The 26315-nt window shown below is 40.8% G+C and overlaps 1 protein-coding gene across 1 annotated transcript in view; it reads right to left on the reverse strand.

The window, feature by feature from the left end:
• The window catches only part of LOC147666704 (E3 ubiquitin-protein ligase TRIM39-like), a 190668-nt gene that overhangs the window by 143799 nt on the left and 20554 nt on the right, over positions 1–26315 (reverse strand). Inside the window, exon 2 of the mRNA XM_086948950.1 lies at positions 3980–4075. Within this exon, the coding sequence (XP_086805076.1) occupies positions 3980–4075 (96 nt within the window). The remainder of the gene's footprint in view (positions 1–3979; positions 4076–26315) is intronic.

Consider the following 26315-nt stretch of genomic DNA (forward strand, 5'->3'; position numbering starts at 1 on the left):
TACTTGAAATGTATTTAAAATATTCAATATTTCTGGATTTATATAGGCAGCAACATCCTCTGCACATAACATTATCTTTACGGATTAATTAACTTCAGGGCTTACTTCAATCTTCTAATTCATATTCACATCTGGATAATTGTTCAATTAAAACAGCAGGGTTGATAGAGGGCAACCCTACCAGTTCTACATTCAATTGGGAACATACCCACACATTCTCCTTCTATGATTAATTCAGCTGAGGCATCTAGAGATAATGACTTTAATGTTTTCACAAAATAATCAGGAAAGCCCATCGTATCCAATACTGATAAAAATGTCTAATTAACTAAATCACTAATTGGCTAACTAATTAGCCAATTATTTTAGCAATTAACTAATTTTGTTAGATGCCTTTTCAGCATCTAACAAAAAACAGCAAGAGGGTTTTCTTTTGGCACAGTCAATTGCTTCCCACATATAATCCGCATTGGTGGCATGCAATCGACCAGGGACAAACTCTGTTTAGTTAGACTCAACCATGTGGTTCATCATCCTTTACACTTGAGATGCTAATAATTTCACATATATTGTACAGTCAGTATATGATAATGTATAGGACAATATGAATATTGGGATTGTTTCTGAGTTTGGGAACATCATTTTCCGTTTTTTTTAAAGATGTGGGAAATATATATTAACTAGTCATATAATTAAATAACGTTGTTATACCTGTTGATAAATATTTTCCAAAAACCTTATAAAGTTTGTTCACAAATCCATCTTCCACTGGAGATTTTCCAGATAGAGTAATATTATGGCTAAAAGTACTTCCTCAATGGTGAAAAAAAGGTAGATAGCATCTCTTGTCATAAGGTTTCGAATTGATCTAAGCCTGCCTCCTTTAATAGTGTTTGAATGTCATATGATTTTAATACCACCTGATATAACTCCTCTTAATAAGACAAACAAACATGGGTAATTTTGTTTTTAAAATATTAGTTTCTTGATTTTTTACCAGAGCAACAAGATCACCCATCTAGCTTTTATTTTCCAGACAAGTAGCTTACTGATTTTTATTATCCTCTTTAAATGTTCTCTGATACTTTGTTTATTTAATATTTCTTTTGTGTCAACATTTCTAGTACTTTGGATTCAAGAGGATTAAATGTAGCTACATTTTCTGCTGCAGGTTAATAACTAGTTGATAAGCTAATTATAATAATGACTCTATTTGAAGTTTTTGCTCCTGTTCATTTTGCTTACTAATATTCAATTGATGTCCATTCAGCAAAATGTCAGTGGTAGTGGTCATCACACACCCTTTGACCTCAATGACATCAGCGGTAGTGACATCATATGATCTTTGACCCTGAATTCTCCCAGGAGGTCATGTCACATGACTTTAACCCAAATAACACCACAATATGAAGTGATAATGATATAAATTGAAGTTCCATAACACCCGTATGATTCATATTAACAACACATTATGGAAACATATCTATTTTGAATACCACCTATATTATGGTGCGGACATTATCTTTGACAGTTCTGGGGTGTAATACTAGCCTTGAATTGTAGCACGCGATTAAAGCAATTGAGCTTAAGAGGGCTAAGGGGAGTCCTGCTCCAGAATAGTTTTACTCAAAAATGGGGCCGAATCGTGCATTTTAAGGCACAACTTCCACATAAATTTGTTAAAAGGCCACATGCTCTAAAATGACACTTGTGAAATACTCAGCCAGGCCAAAGAAATGTGACAGCCCCCAGGAGTAGATCCTTTTAAGCCAAAAATTACATACAATACATTACAGCTGGAATTTTTTAGTTAAAGCATTCATTTTCCACGGGTGACTCTAATGTTACAAATTACCTCTGTGTTTCGGGGCCAGCATTTTTGTCATGGTTACCCACCCCCCCTCCCGACCCCACACCCCCAATATGTCACAGTAGACCTCCTCATGACAATAATTACCTGCAATGTGCTAGTGCCAACATTGTGCTGCAGTTGCCACTATGCTAAGTATTTCCTCAAGTATGCCAGCTCTAGCACTTTTCTACTGGTGCTCTATATACCAAGAATTACCACCAACCTGCAGTAATTGTTCGCAGGTGACTGTTAGAGTAAGGATTACTAGTGGCAGTATTTTGCAATGGCTGCCTCTAAAAGACAAGAATAACGTTCACTATGCCAGGGCAAATGGCAGACTCACAGGTATGACACTACATTCTCACTCAAGCTCACATTCATTCACTCACACATTCATTTTCACTAACTTATCCTCACTTAATAATTGTCACTCACCCGCTTGCAATCACTCTCACTCTAACTCCATAATTCTTACTCACTGTCATCTATTATCACTCACTCGAACTCACACATGCATGCACTCAAATTCACTTTTTCTCTCACTCAATCATACTTTGTCCCTCATGCTCTCGCTAATGCATTCTCACACAGTGATTCTCAGACTCTCCAACAATGCCTTACGCTTGTTCATTCTCACTCACTTGCAGTCACTCTTTACTCCCACTCAGTCTCACTCACTTATGCTCACTTAATGAAGCTCAATCTCACACATTAGCACTCACTATCTGTCACTAATTTCCTCTCACATGCACATGCTTGTACATATACACCCACTTACACATACTCTCACATAAACAACCTCTTACCTGCAAGCATGCACACAACATACATTTAAAAAATTTTTTTTTTTACTTAGCATAGCTTCCAGGAAAGGTCCCTTTACAGCAACTTGTACACCCTTTTTACACTAATATAACATTATTCACTATTAGGGTAATGAACAGTTAGTAGAAAACAAGGAAAATGGAGCCCCAATCGATATGTTTGCCAGTGCATCCACCATTGAGTACAATGCATCTTAGGCACAAATGAATGCCAGCCATGCGGTTATGTCGTTATTTTTGTTTTTCAGAAACAAACCTCTCCAGACAGGGGTTTGTTTATGAAAAACAGAAAAATATCATTGTTGGAACAGGCTCCAGAGCTACAGGATATACAGATGTATTGGAGCCATTTATCTCGGATGTCCTGGGAGAGACCTATTATGCTATCCAAAGATAAAGCACCCAAACACACCCCTTTAGCACTGGAATCTCAGGGTAGCAAGGGGTGCAGCCCAAGGGAGGTAGTGAAGGGTTAAAGATTCAGACTTCGTAAATCCTAAACTAACTCTTATTAGTTCGATTGTCAAACTAATGTTTGTGTCCTAAATACATGCTTTATTTTACTCATGACAGACTACCACAAAATTACTACAAAACGTAATCTGTTGTCAATCGTGAACATTCTACCACTACAGGAAATACATTGTTTCCAGTAAGCCGACTTCTGTATATAGCTGTGACCTAGGGCCTGTTCTTGACTTTTTTATAGTATTGGGGCTTTATCACTATCAAGTAGTGTAAAGAGCAGAATGGTATGTATAAATCAAAATTCGAAAATTCTTATACCGCAACTGGTGTCAACTGGAGCTCCACAAGTGAAACTAGAATTCAAAGTGGGGGCACAGTGTCCTTGAAGCAAATCTGATCACTAGTGTAACTTGCAAAAGAAAGGTAAGCAAAATCAACACTAGACTGAGAAGAAAGTCTGCATGATTCGGAGGCACAAAAAAAGTCATACAATTATTTTAAGATGCACAAAGTCCATTTTTGATTAGAATGACCTGTGAGCGACAGAAAAGCGTCATCAATTTCCACATTTTAATTCAGGAGGTCCAAAATACAAAACTTTGCAAACTTGGACATAGAGGCACTTGCCGCTTGTTTTACAACATTACACACGTCTCTATACAGTGCAAAAAGGAGGACTAATTTCACATCCAGATCAGTTATTCTCCAACAAATAAGATTGGGTCCATCCAATACATACATTATATAAATGCCATAGTAGCTCTTTTACTCATCACAGCTCTAAATTTTTCTTCTCCAGGATGCACTGTTTATTGCCATCTCTGTATTCACTTACATTTAATGCTTTAAATTTGATCTTTTCCTTTGATTGTTGTTCCAGCAATTCATTCATCTCCTTTTTCAGTGGTTCTAACCAGGTCTTGCACTTTATCTACAGAGGAAGATGTGTACGCATTTTACTACATGCATTTCAGTACAATTGAAAATATTTATGACACTTTTCAGACAAAGATATTTGGAAGAATTTTTGGAAGAATTCAGGTCTGCACTTCTCTCTAGAATTCAAAATGCAAAAACAGAACAGGTATCAGACCAGAAAGGAAAACATGAACACAAGAAACATTTTAAGCGGACAATCCCTAAAAATAAATAAAAAATGTGTTGTTGAGGCTGTTGGAATGGTGAATACGATGACTGTGATTTGTGCAGGGCCCGGCAACAGCAATACGTCATAGCCTGTTCCCGCACAAACAAGCCAGTACTCGTCAAAACAAGGTAAATGTATGTCATAACATGTACTCGCTAACACCGGCAATGACAATATCAATGTGCGCTCAAATGACGATAATGTTACCAGTAACAACGATGCCAATGTACGTTATGACTAGGGTTCCCGGTTTTATGGTATTTATTTTTTTGCCATTTGCATCTGTATTTATCCACATTTATTTTTTGGGCATTTTTTCTGTATTTTTCCACATTTATTTTTGCCACAAGCAAAAGACTACGCTACAGCTGGTATTTTACCACATTTATTTAAGTTGACAATGCACATATGGCTCGGTTGGTATTGGTCAACACTATACATTCATCTGAAGACTTTGCCATTTGAAGAATGTCCCAAATATGCTTAAAACTACTATGACAAGCCATTTGTCTCAGAGCCTGGCAGTTTCTGTCATCCGCAGAGTTCTACGTCTTCTTCCCCACTGAAAACCATACTGCCCCACTAAGAAAAACTCACACTGCCTTCAGCTACAGCCCAAATGTGCCCGCTATAAACACCTGGAAGCAATTCAATTCAAATTATGCACTAGACTACAGTAATATGCTGCCTGAAAAAAAAGTAACAACATACTGGAAAAAAGCAAACACTCATAGGAAATATAACTTAATGCTCATGCACTCATTATTCAGAAATCAATGAGTGTTTTTGCTTGAAAAAAGCAAAGTAACGCTTCACTGGTAAACTATGCATTTGCAATGCAAAAGTTCTTGCATTTACGAGAGTTTCAGCTATTGACAATGCATATTATAATGCCTTTAATTTTTGTTTTGGTTTTTAAACATAAATAAAAGGCATTGTTATTTACAATGCCAATAGCTTACGCTCGCATAAAAGTGACACCTATTGCATTGCAAATACTTGTTATTTTATTTCTCGTTATTCCTAGGTTGCTAAAAACGCATTCTCCTTGGGGTCGCGATGGTACAACTAATCAGGAGCAGGTATATCTGGCGTGCTACCCTCCTGCTCCCCCTCTCTCTCACTACAATTAACTTTCGCGGGCGCGCTTGTGTTCACAAGACACTGGTGCAAGCTTAAAATGTATAGCGAGAAGCAACTCAAAATCTCTGCCTGTTTCTCGTGTGAAAATGTTTACTCCTTTGTGTGAAAACTTCACATGACATTCGGAACTCCATTTTCCACAGTTTGTGTAATTCTATGTAACCTTCTGAATGTTGTGATGCTCGGCTTGCATGTCAGAGTGCTCAGACATTTCTTATGGCGCATTTTAATTGCAGCTGCGGGCTAGAGCTGCTGCAGCAACCTAGCCTACAGTCATGTCGAGACTTTAGTGCTGCAAATTAGAGAATCAGGTCTCTGATACAACAATCCTTTTGTCACATAATGCCTTGGCTTTCGTATATAGATGACCTGCTCTTGATCATGAGGGACGGAGTTGATATCTTGAAGCATGTTTCTGTTATTTTAATGAACATGCATCTAAGTGAACTAAAGGTGATCTGTTTTGTTGGCTGCAGGGAGCACACAGACACATAAAAGTGTTTAAGTTAGTAAAAGTCAGTGAACTGCCAGCGGCATTAATTGCTCAAACCTTTGCATAACAAAGATTTGAAGACAGTAAAGGGGCGAAAGACAGGTGTGTTATTTCATCGGCGCTCAGCATCTGATGTGTGCTGCAGGCTTTGCAGTCAGTGGAAGAAGGAAGGCAAGGAATTGAACTCACTGTTGAATACAGGAATTCTAACTGAGGAGAACCGAATTTACTAACCTTTTCCCGGCGTAGATATTCCTTATGCATGGGGAATAATTCATAAAGTATGCACTTGTGCAGAGAGTTACATTCACAAAGGTGCAATTTATGGATGTGTATTTGTGTGCATGCTGTACGACAAGTAGTAGTTGTCCGACATTACTACACTTTGATTATATTTTTTTAAAAACTAATAATATTCCATTGCTGATACATGCCAGTAATTGTACTGTCTCATAAAATATCGGTATTGGGCATCATCTCAAATTACGCAAGGTGCTCGAATATTCCTTATGTTGTTATCCTATTCTGAGGACAAATATGCGCTGGTTTCCTCCTGTTCACAGCAGGTTGAAAATGTCAATGAATGGCCAGCGGTGGTCGGGGCAATCGGCAGAGTGAAGAGGCAGGGGCTCTAAGGACGGGCGAAAGAACAACCAAGCCTCATTACAAAGTAAATGGTCTTTCAAAGACCTGTGAAGTACTCGGGTGCAGCTGTGCGGCTGTGTGTGTGACCAGGAAGCTGCCTCAGCCCGGGATGACACCTCTTAACCCTTTAAGGAGGGGGAGACACCAGATGGTTGGGGCATCAAAAAGCATTTTGTGTTACTGGAGGCTGGTCTGCTGGAGCACAGCAGTGCACCAAAATGTACTAGTGTTTTCCCGTTTTTACATATAAATACAGATAAAGGAAAACTATTTTTCCGTCTGTATTTATATGTAAAAATCTGTTTAAACGGAAAACCGGGAGCCCTAGTTATGACCTAAGTAAACTTAACCGTGTCAATACCAGTAAAAACTATTTCAATGTGTGCTATAGCAATTGTTTATACAATGTTAAGGATGTTGATAAAAGTTATAGCAGTGGCTGCCATATTATTTTCAGGAGTTCTAACGAACTCACATTATTGCTGTGGGATTCACCCATGATGACCTCCCCATCAACCCAGAGTCAAAGATGCACGGTTAGATTAGCCCTACAATCCACACCCATGCCTATCGTGTACCAGGTCACAGATGGGACCTCTCTAACCTAAAGATAAACGAGAGCCCAGAGAAAACGACGCTTGATCCCACAGATAGATAGCTGCACCATAAACAAGTCTGAGGAAATTAGCCCCAATAACACCAGTTTGGACAAAGGCTTCGTTTCCCAAAAATACCACAACGATAGATACAACATGTAGATAGAAACACTCAACCAATCAGCGCACGACATGCACACCACACATAGAGATTACACGCTCCTCCTGCTGGACATCTGGACACATACACACTGGCACACAGTACCTATCTCCGATGTCGAGAGCCATCTGTGTCATTATCAGATTGCCCGTACATGTTGATTTACAACTGAGATGCTTTTTGGAATGTAGAAAATTGGTTTTTTGCCCACTATCGGTTGCGATAATTATCCCATCTGATTGATTAAGCTTCTTGGTATTGATCAAAGCACCCAATAACCGGTCTGGTCTATCACTGTATCCTAGGTTCGCCTTCCCTCCTAGTTTGATAATCGTGTGCGCATGTGGCGTGTTCCCATCAATAGCATCCAAGTAGTTGAGTGGCAACATTTTTGACACTCGACTGCTTGGACGCTATTATGATACATTGATCGACCAGACCAGTCAATGGGTGCTTGTAAAAGACACCATTGAGTGCTCATTGTTTCCAACCTACCTGCAAAGAGAGATGATATTGAACAGGAAGAAACAATTGCTGCTGAGATAGCCAGGGATAATTCTCAGAGGTCAAAGTTCGGCTCCAGCATGTCAAGATCCTCTTGAAAAGCAAATAATTCATAATAAAGCAGCAATAGCTATGAATGAGGTGGAGAATGCAATGCAACAATCAAGAAAGGAAACTGTGATTTCAAACAGTTAGTACAGTGGTTCCCAAACTTTTTTGACCCGAGGTTCCCGTGACCAATTGGCCTCCAGGCGCGGCTCCCCATTACATTACTTTTTTTCGAGGAGGGATGTAAGCCTGGTCTCTGTAGTCCTTCCATTTTAATCACAGCCAAAATCATCCAGGAACAGTTTAGGAACCACCAGGGGCGGCTCTAGGCTCATGGTGGCCCTGTGCAGGGAGCTTAGGTGGGGGGCCCTAGAAGACTGGGTCCGGGCGGGGCAGCGGGGGGTCAGGGTGTTTGGAAGTGGAACAGAGGCGGAGGCCACCAAATCCCTGCCTGGGGCCGCCACGCAAATATGTATCCATCCTCAGAGGATTATTATATTAAGGATATATATTGGCGAGGTGGCCCCTGGGGTTTGGTGGCCCTGTGCAGGTGCACAGCTTGCACATGCCTAAGGCCGCCCCTGGAACCACTGCTGTACATGTTCCTCCACCATTTCAGATGAACATGTCCACTGGTTCAACTTTCCCTAGCCTTCCTAAGACTTTTGTGTCCCTTTCTATTCCCACTCATATCAACCCTCTACCTCTCTCAGTTCCTCAAAAGGCTCGACTATTTAGCATTTATGTACTCACTGAACTGTAAAATCTAATTTTCACTTTTGCTTTAGTCGCCCCTACAGTACTTTGACACATGTTCTTCAATTCATAGGAACAATAGTCTTTAAGTGATAACCATGTACCTCAACAACATCTACATTAAGAATCACATCTCTGAAGAATGCATTTCCCTGGTAAACTGTGATTCTCTCACTTTGGTGAAGGAGGGTTGAAAGGGAAATCCAAGCTTCTCATGGTGTGTTGCACTATGTAGTGGGCCTTAGGAGGAAGATGAACTAGTGTATCAACATTTGATGGGCAACCTTGGGGTCTGCAAAGAATACTGAAGCAGTGGTATGACTGAAGTGTGTACTTAAGCTGGCTTCATCTTATGGCTGTTTAATCCTTTGACTGGAAGATAAATGTTGTGGCCTCTAAGTTGTCCTTAAAAAAATAGTTTGGTCAGGGAATGGATTGACCATGGAGCCTCCATGGAAGTGCTAATAATCTGAAGCCATTTTATTTTACAAATAGAGAACAGGGCTGTAGTATTTATACCTGCTGATGAGGGTGAACTAATTCTGGGTATGCTTGATGGACTTGAGAAGGTTGGCTCAACAGCAGAATTAAACTGACTGCTTCAGAGCTGATAGAAAGAAGGTAATGCAATCCATGACTTGACCTCATTCCGAAGGACTCTCTGTAGAACAAAGAAGCATATGAAGTTGATTCCTAAGGAATCATTCATTCAAAACATTGTTTTTTGTTCCAAAAAAAGTGCCAAGGAAAATAATGTTTCTATAATTTATTGCTGAACATCAGACTCACTCTGAAACATTCTTAGCCTAACGTTATACAATATAGAACCCATTTGTAAACAAATTTATATTTGTATTTATCTTCAAACAGACAAAAACTCCCTACTAAAACAATCACAAAAAACTGCAAAGGGTGCAATGCACTGTCAATACTGACCAGACACGTGGAACACAGTATGTAATGTGATCTTATTTTGTATGCAGCTTGTGAACCACTCGAGTAATGAGGACACTTGGTCAATATGTAGCCTATCAAAATATAACTTTGCACGCATCTTCATAGATATATTTTCAAACAATGTAAAAGATAAATCGGATCTCATTAGGGCAAAAATGCCATCCGTACAAGTATTACAGGAGGATCATACACTGGGAAACAACTGATTGGTTCATGTATCAAAAGAAATCTGGCATGTAGACTAACAACTAAAAGCTTGTTATTTCTGCTCTTCGTTTCATTTGTAATAAAAGATTGGAATTTTTAAAATAAATTATAGTCATGTACTTATTGTGTGTGAAAACAGTGTACTGCAAATGGGTGCGCCGCTTATTCCCATGGGTAAAGTTTCATTCCCGGCTTGTGTACAGGGGTGAGTTGCTCTTTCTAGAGGAATGTCGGAGTTTTTTCTTTTAAAAACAGGGGAGCCAGCTTTGAGATACCATGTTAGATATGTCTTCTGGCTGATCCTGGACCTCACTGGATGACCCCTGCTGAAAGGAGAAACTCCATGCTGTGATAACTGCCCACTTCTCTTAGATTCTCAGTTCTTGCTAAATATTTCTCCTCCAAACCAGTTTCCCACAATCAAGAATTGACACGAAAAGCAAGCTGGAAAAACTATTTAATTCCTTCCGTGCTCAAGTCGGCTCCCGGCCGTCACGAGTCACAGTAGGCGTGTGCTCATGACGGCCGGGAGCCGTCTGAATGTTGCCGCTCCGTTTGGACGGCTCCCGGCCATCATGAGCAGGCGTCCACTTTGATTTATGACGGCCAGGAGCCGTCCTGAGTACGGGAGCGTCACGCCCAACCCGGCCCCCCCTCGCACCACGGCAGAATTTGCCTTGTGGCGAAAGGGTTAAAAATATGCATGTTTACACTTCAAGGACTATCCCTTTACCTGTTCTGCATCAGCTAAACATCACCAATTTTCCTTGCAGGGCTCACTGCAGGCTTTAAACTGAACTCTCGAAAGACCCACTTTGTTGTACTCTACTGCGGGAATCAAAACACCTAATCACTTTTGTTACGCTAAATATCTGTAACAACTGCTCGCACTTGCCCCCCCTTTGAATATAAATGAACCACAGCTCTTTAAATATCAGGAGTTCTTCTTCCTCTCTGCCCTTTTTGGTTGCTGTTGTTGAAAGCTCCACTGTCACTTGTAACACTGGCTCTGCGTCACTCCAGAGGTCCAAGCTCTGCACAGATTGATGTTGTCACAGAAAATTAAAGGATACATCTACCAGATCCTGAAGTCAACCGAAATAGTGCAAGAACAGTACACTTTGCATGTAAACATGAATGGGAATAGACCCTCTGCTAGCCCATAGGTGTTTACGACTTGCGTGTCTTTTGAAGACACTGACCGGTATGTTTTGTTTTCGTTATTATGGTGATTTGACCATTCGCCATTCCAGTGCTTGCAGTGGAATCTGCAATTAGAGCCAGTGAGAACATTTGCTTTACTGCTAACTCGGCAAGAAGATGCTGTAGTTAGCCTGTTATCTGGTCCATGTGCGCTGGCAATTTCTTCTGGGGCTATGGGTCTTTTTATTCTGGTGCGGCCTGGTGTGGTATGTGTCAGAGTGGGTTATATATTTTTTCAAACCACTTGCAGGCTTTAGCAGAAGAGCAGATTGCCTGCTTTAATGTCTCCTGCTCTCAGGTGCGTCGTCAAAAGGCATCAAGTGCACTACCTAGTGGTCACCAGACGCAATGCACTGGGCCTGCACTCCAGAGCCCGGTATAATTCATGATGCACTCTGATCAGCAACTGCGACCGTGGCGCCCCTGGATAGTTTTTGCAGCACACCAGGGTGCGGCGGCGCACAGTTTGGGAACTACTGTGTTAGTACAACAATGGAATAATGAACAAAAATGACCTTTTAATGAAGTTAACGATAAAATAGAGCATGGATTACTGCATGAGAAGAGACAGTATAAATGGTCTTCATTTAAACCAGGTCTACTATATATAAGTGGTCAAGTTAGCACTGGAAAAGGTTTCTTAATTAAAATACTCACCAGTTATCTACAGATGCACATTTGTCATGTGTAGTTACTGCACCAACAGGATTAGCTGCACATAAAATTAAAGGAATTACTAGTCATTGATTGATAATTCTACCTCTGGAACATGACAACAAACAAGAATAACAAATTATTTGGGGATGATTGTCATGCGATAGCAAGAATATTGAAAAAAAAACTAAGGCTTCTAAATATTGATAAATTGAGCATGGTTTCGAACCTAATGCTTGCCTTGGTGCATTTAAGAATGCAGCAGATATTGAGAATAGGCCTGGGCAGTAAATCCTGTTCCGCTTGCGGAATTTACAGAATTTGGTTATTTTGCGTTCCGCGGAGAACGCGGAATTGCCAAAAATTTCACGATCCGCAGCTTCGCAGAATTTTTTGCTTGTTTGCGCTTTCAAAATGTATGTTCGCGAGATATTTCTCCACGAGCATACAAACAGCGTTCGAGACAGGAACAAAAGCATCGCGAACATGCGGAACAAGCAATTACGCGTGTTTGCTTAACTTTTGCGTGCTCGCTGACATTTTTTTCCGTTTAGTTGAGCTTTACGCAAATTCCGCTCACCCCTAATTGAGAACAAACTATGATGTACTGTTGGATGGGAAACATGTAATTGTATTTGGTGACCACTACAACTAACACCTGTAAAAGGACAACCTGTTTTCAAAACACTACTACAAAATGAAACAAGAAATTCTCGAGGAAGAATTGGGAATGTGAATATTTATCAAAGCTTTGAATCCATAGAATTAGTGAATAATATGTGCCAAACATCAGGTCTGGAATATGGAGATAAACTGATGGACACAAAGAAGGGAAAAGTGCTTTGAAAACTTGCCTATCAAGAAACTATTTCTATCTAATATTACAGCAGCAGAACTAATGAAAAATGTAATTAAAGAACAGAAGTCTATAGTATGCTAATGCCGACCCTTCAAGAGTACTCAAAGTTCAATGAAGAAATACCACAACTGGAGAAAGAAAATATTTTTTGAAATTACATCTACTGATAAATTGGAACATCAGGGAGTCGCAACACTACTTACAGATAAACTACAAGCAAAATTGGATTCTTTGGAGAAGGCTATATCAAAAACTGCAGGGTTAGGGAAGCGGTTATGTGTCTGTAAAAACTGTTGTATAATTTTGCGTCAGAATTTAAATTTTGAAGAAGGGTTAGTGAATGGTGCAATGGGTAAAGTTATACATTTCATTAATTACCCACACAGAGATGAGGTGGAATACTTGGTCATAAACATTTATGAGATTGATGGTGTCAAGCAGATTGGCCAATGTGTTTTTTGCTAGTGAAAGACTTATATGTCCTGCAAAAGCAGTTCCCCCTGTCTCTAGCGTATGCTGTAACCATCCACAAATCACAAGGTTTTAGTGTAGATGCAACTGGTGTTAATACTGGAACTATTGTATTCAAAGAAGGAACGTCATATGTAGCATTGTCTTAAATTAGAAAATTGTCCAGTTTGTTTTTGATTGACTTTGATGAGAAGATAGTTAGTGCTGATGCAAGCTGTGGAAGGTAGTACAATTGGATAAGAAGTCTATATGTTCCTCATTTAGGCCAGTACCTGTTTATGAGAAATGGTTAATCTGTCCGGAGCAGAAGTTTACAGAACAGTGTATGGATTCTGAAAAAAAGGAAGGACAGAAGGAGAATACACAAGGATCAAAGGAGAAAAAACTGCTAAATGATGGAGAAGTTGTAGGTTACCAGGTCAAAAACAGTTCAGGGGTCAACTGCTATGCAAATATTGTTCTGATTATACTGTTCCATTTGCCACATGTACTAATCCAAATTGGACACAAAACAGATAAGAGAATCTGTTCTGCACTCTTTGGGTTGTTCCAAACTTTATTGAGTGACAGAAGTGTAATACATTCTGGTTCAGAAATCCGAGATCTGATAGATATATGTACTGGATCAGTACTGTTTTTTCAAAATATTCAACAAAAAGCACACGATTTTAATATGGCGATATCGGGAGTGTTAGAGTGTAGGAGTGTTAAAGAAAGAAGTATATATTAATGAGTTATTTGGATTGAGATAGAAATGGAATGATGACCGCGAAGATAGTGGATTCACCTCCAGAACTGTAATTAATTCTGAACAATTCCTCTGCTTAACATTACCAGATTCTAAAACCGTGCCTATTAAGAAATTGTTGAAAAAGTCCAAACAAAATATGACGTGCCAAAACTGCAGACCCGATGTCATGTCTACTTTGTTGCTAGCAAAACTGGGTAATACCTTATGGTGATGTTACAATGATGCAGAGTGGATGGTTCGAAATTGTAAACTGAAATTACAAACTTCCTAGTGGGCAAATATCAATTTTGGGAAGGACCTTTACTACTTTGGCTATCATCTTTCATGAAGAAGTTAATACAACCTCTGGATACTGCACTGCTTATTTAAAATTCCACTCTGGATGGACAGAATGCAATGACATCAATCTAAAATCCAAACCAAGACTACCCAGGAGATTAGCAAATTCATATCTCTTCCTTCAACCAAAGTTTTGAGAATATTTTGTGGGTAAAAAAAGGTCAAGGTGTTTTTATTATGTGGATTATCTGTTTTTTTAGACATTATTCAACCTATTTCGGGTAATGTCTTCAAGAAGTTCCAAATGCAAGAGTCCACTTATTTTCAACAAAGGAGTTTATATAGCATCTAAAGACTACATTCTCTAATTACAGTTGAAAAATGAATGGATATACTCCAATTACAGGACCCTTAACTTGGTACTATAAACTTTCTTCTAAAGTAAATAAATGCCCCTTTTGTTTCTCCAACAGGAACTTAATACATACTACTGTGTGAGATTTTGTCTACATGATCCTCACCACTTTACACATCATTTGTAGTACAAGGTATGATGGTTAACAAAGGATCTCTAAAATTGAAGACTGCTTCACAATTATATGTCAGATTGTACAAGAAATAATATTCCGAGAAATATTTTTCCCATACATTTGCTCAGGTTATTTTTGGAAGTCTTGGAAAAAAAAATTAATTAATTGTAGTGAGTGCAATGCATAGTAACACTTATTTTTAGTGGTCTACTCTGCAATTTGTTTTTTTGTGTTTACAATACACAGATTTTTTTCCCCACTGTTTGAGGATGATGCTTCATACAAAACTTTATTTAAGGTGTAGAATAATTAAAGCGGCAAACAGTAAAATAGGGAAAATTATAATTTTTACTATATTGTAATATACTCTTACTGTATAACAAATGTGAATTACAATATTTGAGTAATTTTGAAGATGGAAAACTAACATTGCTTGTTAGAGGTCTCAAAATACTTACTACTACCACACGTGTTGTCTACAAATTCCCATGGAGAGTATTTTTAAACAAAGTCTACTTGCCATACCTTCTCATTCGGTTTTTTGCTCAATTTCCTAATTAAAAGTTCCAGTGCAATACGGCAAATTACTAGGTATTCACGCACCAACTTACTCAATCATTCAGGCACTTATTATGCAGGTACTAACACACCAATCAATCAGCGTTCTTATAGAGCTCAACTAATCACTTGTGAGGGTACTAAGGAGCTAGGGGTAGGGGGGCTTCTGCAGTTCAGTGGAAGAGCCAGGTCTTGAGTTCCTTACTGAATTGAGGCAGTAACAGTGAACGCCCGAGGTACAGAGGTAGGGAGTTCCAGGTCTTTGCAATGAGGTAGGAGAAGGATCTTCCAGCCGAGGTTTTGCAGCTCTATGGAATAGCGGACGGATGAGTGGCAGGGAGATGTCTGGTTTTGTGGACGGCATTGTAGAAGAGCATGAGGAGCTTGAAGGGGATTCTTTTGTTTATCGGGAGCCAGTGGAGGTTTCTCAGGTGACCGAAGATGTGGCTTCAGCAAGGGATGGTCCAAATAAGTCTGGCGGAGGCATTCTGGATGCACTGCAATTTCTTTTGGAGTTTTTGGGTTGTGCTGGCATAGAGTGTGCTGCCGAAGTCGAACTTGCTGCTGACGAGTTCCTGGGCTCATGGGGATCCATTGGAACATCTTTCTGAGCAGGCGGATTGTGTGGAAGCAGGAGGTCAATGTGGCATTGATTTGGTGGTTCATAGAGAGCAAGGAATCGAGGATGATGCCGGGTTGGTGTGCATGTTTGATGTGGGTGGCGGAGGGAATAGAGCCCAGGATGAGGATTTTGGTTTTGTCGAAGTGGAGGCAGCTTTCCTTCATCCAGGCCGCTACTGGCTTCATCCCGTCATGGAACTTGCTCTCAGCGGCTGTACATTCATCGGTGTGGAAGAGAATCAGCTGTATCGTCAGTGTAGGAGACGATGTTGTGTCTGTGGTTTCTGATGATGGCTGCAAGCGGGCCGTGAAGAAGTTATAGAGGGTGGGGCTCAGGAAGGAGCCCTGAGGGACTCTGCAGCTGATGTCTGTAGGATTTGAGGAGAATGGTGGGAGTCAGACTCTGAGTTCAGCCAGTGAGGAAGGAGTGGATCCACTCTAATGCTTTGCCATGGATGCTGGGATTGTGGAGTCTTGTGCAGAGGGTATGGCTCAAGACCGTGTCGAAGGCGGCAGAGAGGTCCAAGAGGAGGAGGTCTGAGGTTTCATAAAGTCAGTCAAGGAGAGTGCAGATGTCTTCATTTATGGCAGGGAGTGCAGTCTCAGTGCTGTGGTTGGTCCTTAAGCCTGACTTGGAGGGGTCAAGGTTGTGGTTTGTTTCTATGAATTCTGTGAGTAGGGCGTTGCTGGCCTTCTCAATGAATTTGGCTGGGAAGGAGAGCAGAAAGATGGGTCTGTAGTTCTGGAGGTCTGTCAGGTCAGCAGAGGGTTTCTTCAGCCGGGGTTGATCTCTGTGTGTTTCCAGTCCTCAGGGAAGGTGGCGGATTCAATGGAGCAGTTGATGGTGCAGCAGAGTTCGGGGTGATACTCGCATCTGCTCGGTTGAAAATGTGGTGGCAGGACATGATCCTTAGTGTGTCGTCAGCGGTAAGGGTTGTCCAGTTGAGCAGAATCGGCTGCGATCTGGAACATTCCGGTGTGGTGGTTGGGGTGGGTCCTGGATTGTGAAGTGGTCATAGATATCTAAGATGGAAAGAGGTGGTGAGGTTGTTGCAGAGATCTAGGGAGCGGTTTGCTAATTCTTTGAATAGGGTGAAGAGTTATTTGCTGTTGCGTGCATTGGCGTTGATGTGTTCCTGTATGTCAGTTTCTTGGTGGTTCTGATGAGGTGGTGGTGTGCAGTGATGGCCTTCTTGAGGGATGCGTGGTCTGCTGAGGTCTTGCTGCTCCTCCATCTTTTTCAAGCCATCTGCAGGTGCTCCTAGACTCTCAAAGGGCAGGGCAGAACATTCCCAGTAATCCTGTTTTTTTTTCCCTTAAACTTTGCAGTGTGCTGGTTTGATAGTTCTGGGAAAATGTATCCAGGATTTTTTTTTTGTGTGTGTTAAGAGATAATGTACTGCAAGTCAAGTTATACATTCACCAAGTGGAAACTGAATGTCACTGAGAGTGTTTTCACTAGAATTTATCTTTTGTATTCTCAGTCTACAATTTTGTATCACTTAACCAGCATTTGTTTCTCTAGGTGTTAACGGTTGCAAAGTCTATCTTTGTTTGTGTAATTCACTGCTTGAGTTTCCTGTTTTATGGGTGCATGTTAACTGTTCTTTTTCTTAACTGGTACCTGTATCTTGTATCAAGTGATTCTTTGTTGTTGCTCCACATTTCTAAATAAATATGCAACACGTTCAGCCTCTTCCTTCCTTTTTACAGCTTCCAGGCGATCCACCAGTTAGGTGGAAGGTGTTGTATAGGGGTTTTATTAAATATTTCGGTGCCATGGAGGGGGCGGGGGGTAGACAAGGTTCAGTGCTGAACGTAAAAGATTTATTTTAGAGCAAATTTTAGGTTTTGAGGGTTAAGATGTTCTGGAGCATTTACCTCCTCTTGGAGAAGAGGAATTAAACAAATTTGATCAAGTGGTAAAAATGTTGGAGAAACAGTTTGATGTTGAAGGGAGTTTGGTGGTAGCTAGGCATATGTTTTTCACAAGAGAGCAAGACACTGATGAGAGTAGTGTGTCTTATGTTGCAGCCTTGCTTATTTTAGCCTCTGAAAGTGAATTTGAACATTTTACTTCACAGTTAATCAGAGATCAGATTGTGGTTCACTGTAGAGACAAAAAAGTTCAAGAAAAGGTTTTGACTCTGAAAAAAACTGTCTCTGCAAGAAACTATCACCATTGTAAAAAGTATATAACTTTTTCAAGAGGCTTCAAAAGAGCTTAAACCAGAGAAATGTGTGGTTTGTGTTGTCAGTGAGCGCAAAGATCAGGGTGACAGGCAATAAAGGGAAAAAGACAAGTCTTTGTTTGAACCAAAGAATACTAGTCACCATGTCAGATATGAAAAGAAATTTTCTACGACTAAGAATGTGTGTTCCAAATGTGGCTTTCCTTCTTACTATCTAAATTCTCGTATTTGTCTGGCAAAGAATGTTTCATGCAGGAAGTTTGGTAATCAAAGGCACTTTGCTCAAATGTGTGGTGGCCGAGGGAATATCAATGTTGTCTATTCTGAGGAGGACAAGAGTGACTCAGTGAGTGAAGTTGTGAGTTCTTTGTCCGACGTCATTGTGGTAGTTAAAGATGACTCAGAAGATTGAGTTGATCCTGTGGTAGATCTTATTGTTGATGGCAAGTGTGTTTATTTTTGGGTGGATTCTGGAGCATGTATGACTGATTGTCACTAAAGAATTGTTGGAGAGTAAATGGGCGAACAAACCACTTCAACCACCAGATAGGAGTCCTGTTTCGTATGAAGGCAGGAAGATTGAATTGAGAGGGTTTTTTGAGACTACTCTTATATTCAAGGATAGGTCTATTCAGGGAAAGGTTTATGTCGCAAGAAAAGGTCTTAATATTTTGGGATGGTACCACTAGGGTCTGTTTGGCATGACTGTTAGGCCTGGCACTTCTGTCCATGTGTCAGTTGTAGGTGATTCTGTACAAAGTGAAAGTTTTTCAACTTGGTCTCACAAATTTGAGAATGTGTTTGATGCATCCCAAATTTGCTGAAAATTTGGGATGCATAAAAAGGTTTCAAACATTTAATCGAAGTAAAAGAGCTTGCTATGCCTGTTAAACACAAGCTTAGGAATGTACCATTTATTGTCAGGTAGGATATGCCTGCTGAGCTTAAAAGAATGTGTGAATCTGGTGTTATTGCACCCATTGAGTCGTCTCTTTGGTTGTCTCCATTGGTGGTGGCAAGCAATAAGGATGGAAAACAGAGAGTTTGCATTGACTTGCGTAGACTGAACAAAGAAATTTGGATTGTCTCACACCCCCTTCCTCGTATTGATGATATTCTTACTAAGTTATCTGGTGCAAAGTATTTTTTAAAATTTGATCTAGCATCTGCTTACCACCAGGTGGAGTTGGTTCCCTCGTGGAAACATCTTACTTCTTTTGTCTCCCCATGTGGGTATCTTTCAGTTTAAAAGGATGTCATTTGGGTAGGCTTCGCCAGCCTCTGTGTTTCAACGTGTAATGAAAAAGTGTTGGAAGGTATAAAGGACATGGTTGTTTTTTCAAGACATGTTGGCGTTTTGTTGGGGCGTGGAAAGGTTTAGGTGCTTTTTGTGGGGGGAGACTTTTAAGTTGGTTACTGACCACAAGCCTCTCATTCCCATTCTTAATGGAAATGTTGTCCAGGATCACACCCCCAGAATAGCGAGATTAAGTTTGAAGCTACTACAGTACAATTTTGAGGTGGCACACATTTCTGGTGGAAGGAACACCACAGCAGATTTACTTTCAAGATCTCCTTTGCCTCTGGATAAACATGATCTTTCAGTTCAAGATGAGGATGAGGAGTGTTTGATTGCTGTGGTTGATGCTTGTTCGGTGCATTGTTTTACTGAACAGGAATGGTTTGGTGCTATGGAGTCTGATTTTATTCTTAGGACGGTGAAGACTTTCATTGTCTCAGGTTGGCCTAAAGAAAAACACCTGGACAGGGACTTGGAACCTTACTTTAAGATTGCTGATGAACTTACGTTGGAGGGTGGTGAGATTGTTATGCGTGGAGATAAATTTGTTCCTCATGTGGCTTGGAGATCTTGCATCATTGATTATGGGCATGACGGTCATCTTGGTCAACCCAATACCAAGAGAAGGATTTACAGTGTGTACTGGTGGCCTTCTATGGATCGTCAAGTGAATGATTTGTTGGCGGGTGTGTAACGTGTTGCACCAGTGATAAAGTCGTTAGGATTGTCAAACCTCCCCTCCAGAATGTAGATCTGCCTGATGTCTTTGGATGAAATTAGAAGTTGACTTTGCGGGCCCATTTAATGTTCTTACAAACAAGTACAAATTTGCCTAGGTTGTAGCTGATTATTTCATCAAGTGGTGGGAGGTTCAGTTTATGACTGACCCCAATACTCAAGAAGTTATTACATTTTTCAAGGTCTTTTTGCAAGGGAAAGTTTCCCCAAGGAGATTGTTTCTAAGGAAATGTCAGATTTTTTATCATAACCTGATATTTTGCATCGCCATGTGGCTTTGTATCACTCACAGGCCAATGGTTTCATTGAGCACACTAACCGGATTTTGGTTGAGTGTGTTCATTGGGCGGTTTCTACCAAGATTGAAATCGAAGAAGCTGTTCAAAGCATGTTGTGGGTGCATCGTACCCCTCCCAATCCTTTGACAGGTTATTCTCCTTTTGAGCTGCTTCGTGGGAGGATTGCCACTTTTCATATGTGCCCTGCTTGGATGGAGAGATGGGGTTTACGACCTAAGAGTGATGTTCCACGAACTGGGGAAGCACTTGACAAGCTGCTTGCTTCCGATGTGCATGGGTTTGTTTTAAGTGTCAAAGTGGGTGATTGGGTCAGGATTATGTCACCCCACAATGTGGCTAAGGGTGTCTCCAAATTTGGTCTTCCTGTTAGAGTGGATGCTACTTCACGTTTTGCTGTGCTGGTCAATGGGAGGAGTTGGTTCTACAAAGTACCCAATAAAGTTGAGGTGCAGTTGGGGCTTGAGTCTGGAGATTTTTCTTAAGTTCTGAAATAATCGGCTTCACCTTCTCAGCCTAGCAGTTTGGCTCTTGAATAGGTTTCTCCACGTAGGAGTGGGAGGAGAGTTGTTGTACCGAAACGTTTAGATCTTTGATCACTTCTGTTTGCATCTGCCTTTTACTTTGCTTTGTTTATACAGCTGATTTTATGCAATATATATACAGCAATTTTTATGCAATGCTTTTACAGGGGAAACAGCAATTACGACGCAGCTGTTACTACGCATACCGTTACGTCGCGTGCGTTGCAACGCATGCAACGTAGCAACGCGTACACATATCGACGCGGGTCATTACACCGTGTGTGCTTTTTAAACGCATATGATGTAATGGCGTCGGAGCACAGACAGCGATGCTGGAACCAGGAGCAGAGACGGCGACGCTGGGAACGGGACCGGAACACAGGAAACCGGAGCAGAGATGACAACGAGGAGAGAGGTAAGGGGGATTAGGGTTTAGGGTAGTCTCAGGTGGTAGTAGTGTAGGTTTTAGGGCTTAGGGTATTCTCACGGGGTTGTAGTGTATGCTAGTGTTTTAGGATTTAGGGCTTAGGGCAGTGTGAGGGGGTTGTAGTGTATGCTAGTGTTTTAGACTTTAGGGCTTAGGGTAGTGTCAGGGGGTTGTAGTGTATGGTATTGGTTTAGGCTTTAGGGTTGTGTAAGCAGGTCCGGTATGGTAGTATTTCATGTAAAGGGGACAGACTGTGCGTAGGGGTAGGGTCGTGTTTTGAGTACTGTTTTAGGGTAGTTTACTGTTTTGTACTGTAGGGTATTACTGTGGACTGTGTATTATGTAGGGTAGTGTGTTAGTGTCAAAGTGTAGTGTGTTAGTGTTTGGGGGATATTTGTGTTTTAAATACATGCGTGAAACTTGGGTCCGTTATAAAGGCATTTAGTATACATTTCAAAGGAAATGCGAACTAATGCCATTAGTTGTAAAAACAATAGTTGTAACGGTACATGTAAACTAAAAACCGCATTGTAAAAGCATGCGTTGTTTTAGTTTGCGATGTATCATCATACATCCCTTTTACAGCTGTTTTTTTGCCATTATGTTTTTTTCTTCTTCACTGTATCTTCATTTTTATGCTCATTTTAATTTTGTCGAGAGAAAGGAGATGCTGTAGTAGTCTCTCTATTCTCTTGGACTGTATCTCTATGATGTAATTTCTATGGTGATGGAATATGTATGTTTGAATACTGGGGGAAGTTATTGTGATCCCTGGAAGCTGTGGAGATGAACGGACATTAAACCTAGTCTTTCCACACTTATCTACCTCAGTGTCATCACTACACTTACCTATGCAGTGTCTCATAGAAGCAGTCACTCAGAGATCAAGCCATTAATATACCAACTATTTCACTTATACACTAGATCACACCTCCACTCATTCACTAACACACCCAGAGACACATCCATTGAGTCTCTGATAATCTACTTTACAAATTTACCCACCCACACAACCATTTAAACAGCCATTAACTCACCCATAGAGCCACTCACGCTAGCTCTCACTCACCCATACAGTGACTCACACTAGGACTCACTCACCCATTCAGAGAATCACACAGGAATTCACTCTCCCATACAGTTAGTCATACAGGCACTGACTCTCCCAAAAGGCCACTCACACAACCATACTACCAGGCACAAAACCAGTTGCTTTTCTGCACATATACACTCACACATGCACTTATACAGCTACACACTCACTCATACAGCCGCTCACACACTCACTCATTCACCCATACACTTACCTAAACAGCCATTAACTCACCCATACAGCAGCTGACACTAGGACTTACTCACCCATACAGACAGTCGCACAGGCACTGACTTCCCCAAACAGCCACTCGCACAACCATTGAGTCACCCATTCTATCCCTCACACAAGGAGTCACTCTTTCGTACGGCTCCTCGCACACCAACTCAATTACTCATACAGCCACTAAGGGCCATATGTAGGTAGCTTAATACTGGTCGGTAACGGCCGAAAATCGGTAAATTTGCCGTTACCGACTGGTATTTAGCTTTTCCTAATGTAGGTGGCTGGATTTAGGGATTCAGTAATTTACCGAATCGGTAATTTAAGGAATCAGTAAATTACTGAATCCTTACATCCTATGTAGGGAGCACTCAAGTGAGTGCATTTTTGATTTAAGGATTCGTTATTTACCACCAGCTACAAGTTGGTGGTAAATATCGAAAACCTTTAAAAAAAGCAATTTTGTGCTTTTTTAAAAGTGCCATGTGGCAGATATACATGCCCTTAGGGCATGTATATGTGCCACATATGCACACATGCACGATTCAGGGGTGCAACAGGGTGTCAATGTGCCACCCTGCCACCCTTGAATATGTTCCCCCTATTACCGAATCATTGTTTACCGAATCAGTAATAGTGAGTGGCTTCCCATTCATTCCTATGGGCCTCCAGGCCCATAGGAATGAATGGGAATTACCGAATCGCTAAATACCGATTCGGTAATACCGAATATTACTGAATCAGTAAAATTTACCGAATTTTTACCTACATACTATTTACCGATTCTTAAATACCGAATTGGTAAAATTCGGTATTTAAAAATCGGTAAATAGAGATTACCTACATATGGCCCTAAGTCACTAACTCACCCATGCACAGCCATTAAGTCACCCATAGAGCCACTCACACTAGCACTCACTCACCCATACAGCTACTCACCTATACTGTAAGCACACACCCACTAACACAACTACTCATGTAACCACTCATTTACCTATACAGTCATTCAGCTAAGTACTCACTCACCGATACAGCATACATTATCTTTTTTAACCATAAAAGGTGGTTCAACACAAGAACCCTTTTTTCTTCTTTTTTTGTGTAACTTTTTTGTTGCTTTTCAACCATTTTTTTTGTTCAAACAAAACTGCAACAAGGGGCAGAAAAAAAATTGGAGCAAGTATCACAAAAAAGCTGCAATAATAGGATTTTAAAGAAACATTTGCATTTGTGCTGCCTGATGGATGGCTTTGATGGACTGCTCTTCAGCTGTGACTACCGTGCTGCAGTCCATGCACATACGACTTAATTCAGGAGCATTGTCGCCAGAACGCTTTTCTACTTCTGGGAGACTCTGTCCTGGCACAGATAGACCAGCAGAGGATGTTGAAGGTCCTGCAGCAGCTCTCTCCTTCCTCTCTCTCTTTAACTTGTTCAAATGGTAGGTTTTAAGATGGTATATCATTGATCTTGTACCACATGAGTATTTTTTGTTTGACCTTATTGAAAGGGTTTTACTACAGACAAGACACTTCAAAAATGTGCCCACCATCATTGATTCGCCAGATGGAATTGAAAAGAATTCCCAGGCAATATTTCCTTTCTTTAGTGCAGGCCCTTCATCTCCAGTCTCTTCATTTTTGACCTCCTGCTCCAGCTGCTGTGGCACCTCATCCTGCAGAAAACCTCCTTGTGCCATTTTGTTGTCAAAAAAATCCAAAATCCAAATTCTGAACAGAGTATTGCAGTAAAGTACAAGCTCATAATGATACTTGAATCAATGGAAGATTTAGGAAAAGCAGTATGGGTGGGCACTTTATTTTAGGATACTTTAAATCTGTCTTGTCCAATGTTATCTTTTTCTTTCCAGGTCACTTGATCTTCGTGACTACCGGCGTCATCGCGAAAACCAGAAAAACAATACAAAAAGTGGTTTTCACAAAAAAAAACTACATTTGGAGAAGTTTAAACAGTCTATTAGTAAACACCTAGGGGCCCATTATGATGGCGGGCGGATTGCCCCTGCTAGCCTAGCGGGGGCAATCCGCCCGCCATCATCTTTTGTTTTCCCCCCGCCATATTAGTATGGCGGGGGGGACCTCGGCGGACGGAAAGACCGTACGCCGCTTTTCCGCCCCGGTCGCCTTGCGGCCAGGGCGGAAAAGGGATAATATGGTGGCGGTGTCTATCAGACACCGCCAGCCATATTACAATGGGCAATAGGCAATGCCTTTCCGTGACGGCAATGCCGCCACGGAAAGGCGGGCGGACTTCACTCTGGGGGCCTGTGCGGGCCCCCAGAGTGAAGGTGAGTAGGGGGGGGAGCACGGGGGTACCTGTGGTACCCTCCTTCATTTGCATTCACATAGCGGCAGGCACCGCGCGGTGCCTGACGCTTTGTAAATGCAAATGATGTACAGCATTTTTAGCATTGTGGCGGGCGGTGCAGAGAGCACCGCCCGCCACAATGCTAAAAATACAGGATGTGCCCGCCACTGTGGCGGGCACATCCTAATACCACCCCCGGGACCCCCACCCTTATGGCGGGCGGTCCCTATTACCACCAGGATGGCGGGCGGGCAAAGTACTTTGCCCGCCATCCTAATGACCCCCCCTATTGTTAAACACTGTTTATCTTGTCTGCAAATATATGATTCACAGTAATTGAAAAACATGAGGTCTTCGCAATTACCAATTTCATTGTGACTCCCGGCATTGCCAAGAAAAAGAGAAACACAATTCAAAAGTGTTTTTCTTTTCAAGTAAAAGGAGGAGTTTAAATAATATTTTATTAAATACCTATTGTCAAACATTCTTTACAAAATGTGTTTTACACTTCTGGGAAAACATGCAGCCTTCGCGATTACCAGCACTATCGGGACTAACCGGAAAAAGCAGGAAATACAATTCAAAATTGTTTTTTTTAAAATAAATATAGAAAGAGACGTTTAAATATTTCTTTCATAAACACCTATTGCCAAACATACATTACAATGTGTATATACAAGTGTTTTTAAACACGCGGTCGTTGCAATTACTAATATCATCATGACTTTTGGTGTTGCTGCGAAAACTGGAAATACAATTCAAAAGTGGTTTTCTTTGCAAATAAATATAGAAAGAGAACTTCAAGTATCGAGTTAATAAACACCTAATGTCAAACCTACTTCACAATATGTGTATATATACACGTTTTACACTTCTTGGAAAACCCATGGTCATTGCGACGTTTCCACAAAGCCGGAACATATGTATTGGGTCAAACCTGACGTCGCACATTCGTCGCGATAAATTTAAAATAAAAAAGTACAGGTTATTAATCCTCTATGGAAATAAGAAGGAATGACACAGACAAATACATAAATAAGTCGTCCATTATACACATGTAATCTACAATACTGAGTTATGGTAAAATAAGTTCGTGAATCCTTCGAAATTCAGTGAAACAAACCAAACGCTTCACAGGCATCATACTTGGGAAAAACAGTTTTAAGTGAAAAGAAAAGCTTATTGGGACCTATTTATTAGGAAATTAAATAAAAAAATCCTTCACAATTAACTGAAAAAAAACAAAGGTTAAAAGGATGTTGTAGTTAGGCTGACATTGCCTGACCTAACTATAACTTACACCTTGCAATGCACTGCATATGACCTCACATATTACATACATAATGACATGGTCGGTGATGACACTAATGACTTCTCAAATTACATCACTGATGACATCATCCATAGAACCACTCACACACCTACTTACACTCTCATACATCTCATACACCCACTCCCACACAACTACT

This window comes from Lissotriton vulgaris, unplaced genomic scaffold (assembly GCF_964263255.1).
Source record: "Lissotriton vulgaris unplaced genomic scaffold, aLisVul1.2 SCAFFOLD_1901, whole genome shotgun sequence".
NCBI classification, from domain to species: Eukaryota; Metazoa; Chordata; class Amphibia; order Caudata; family Salamandridae; genus Lissotriton; species Lissotriton vulgaris.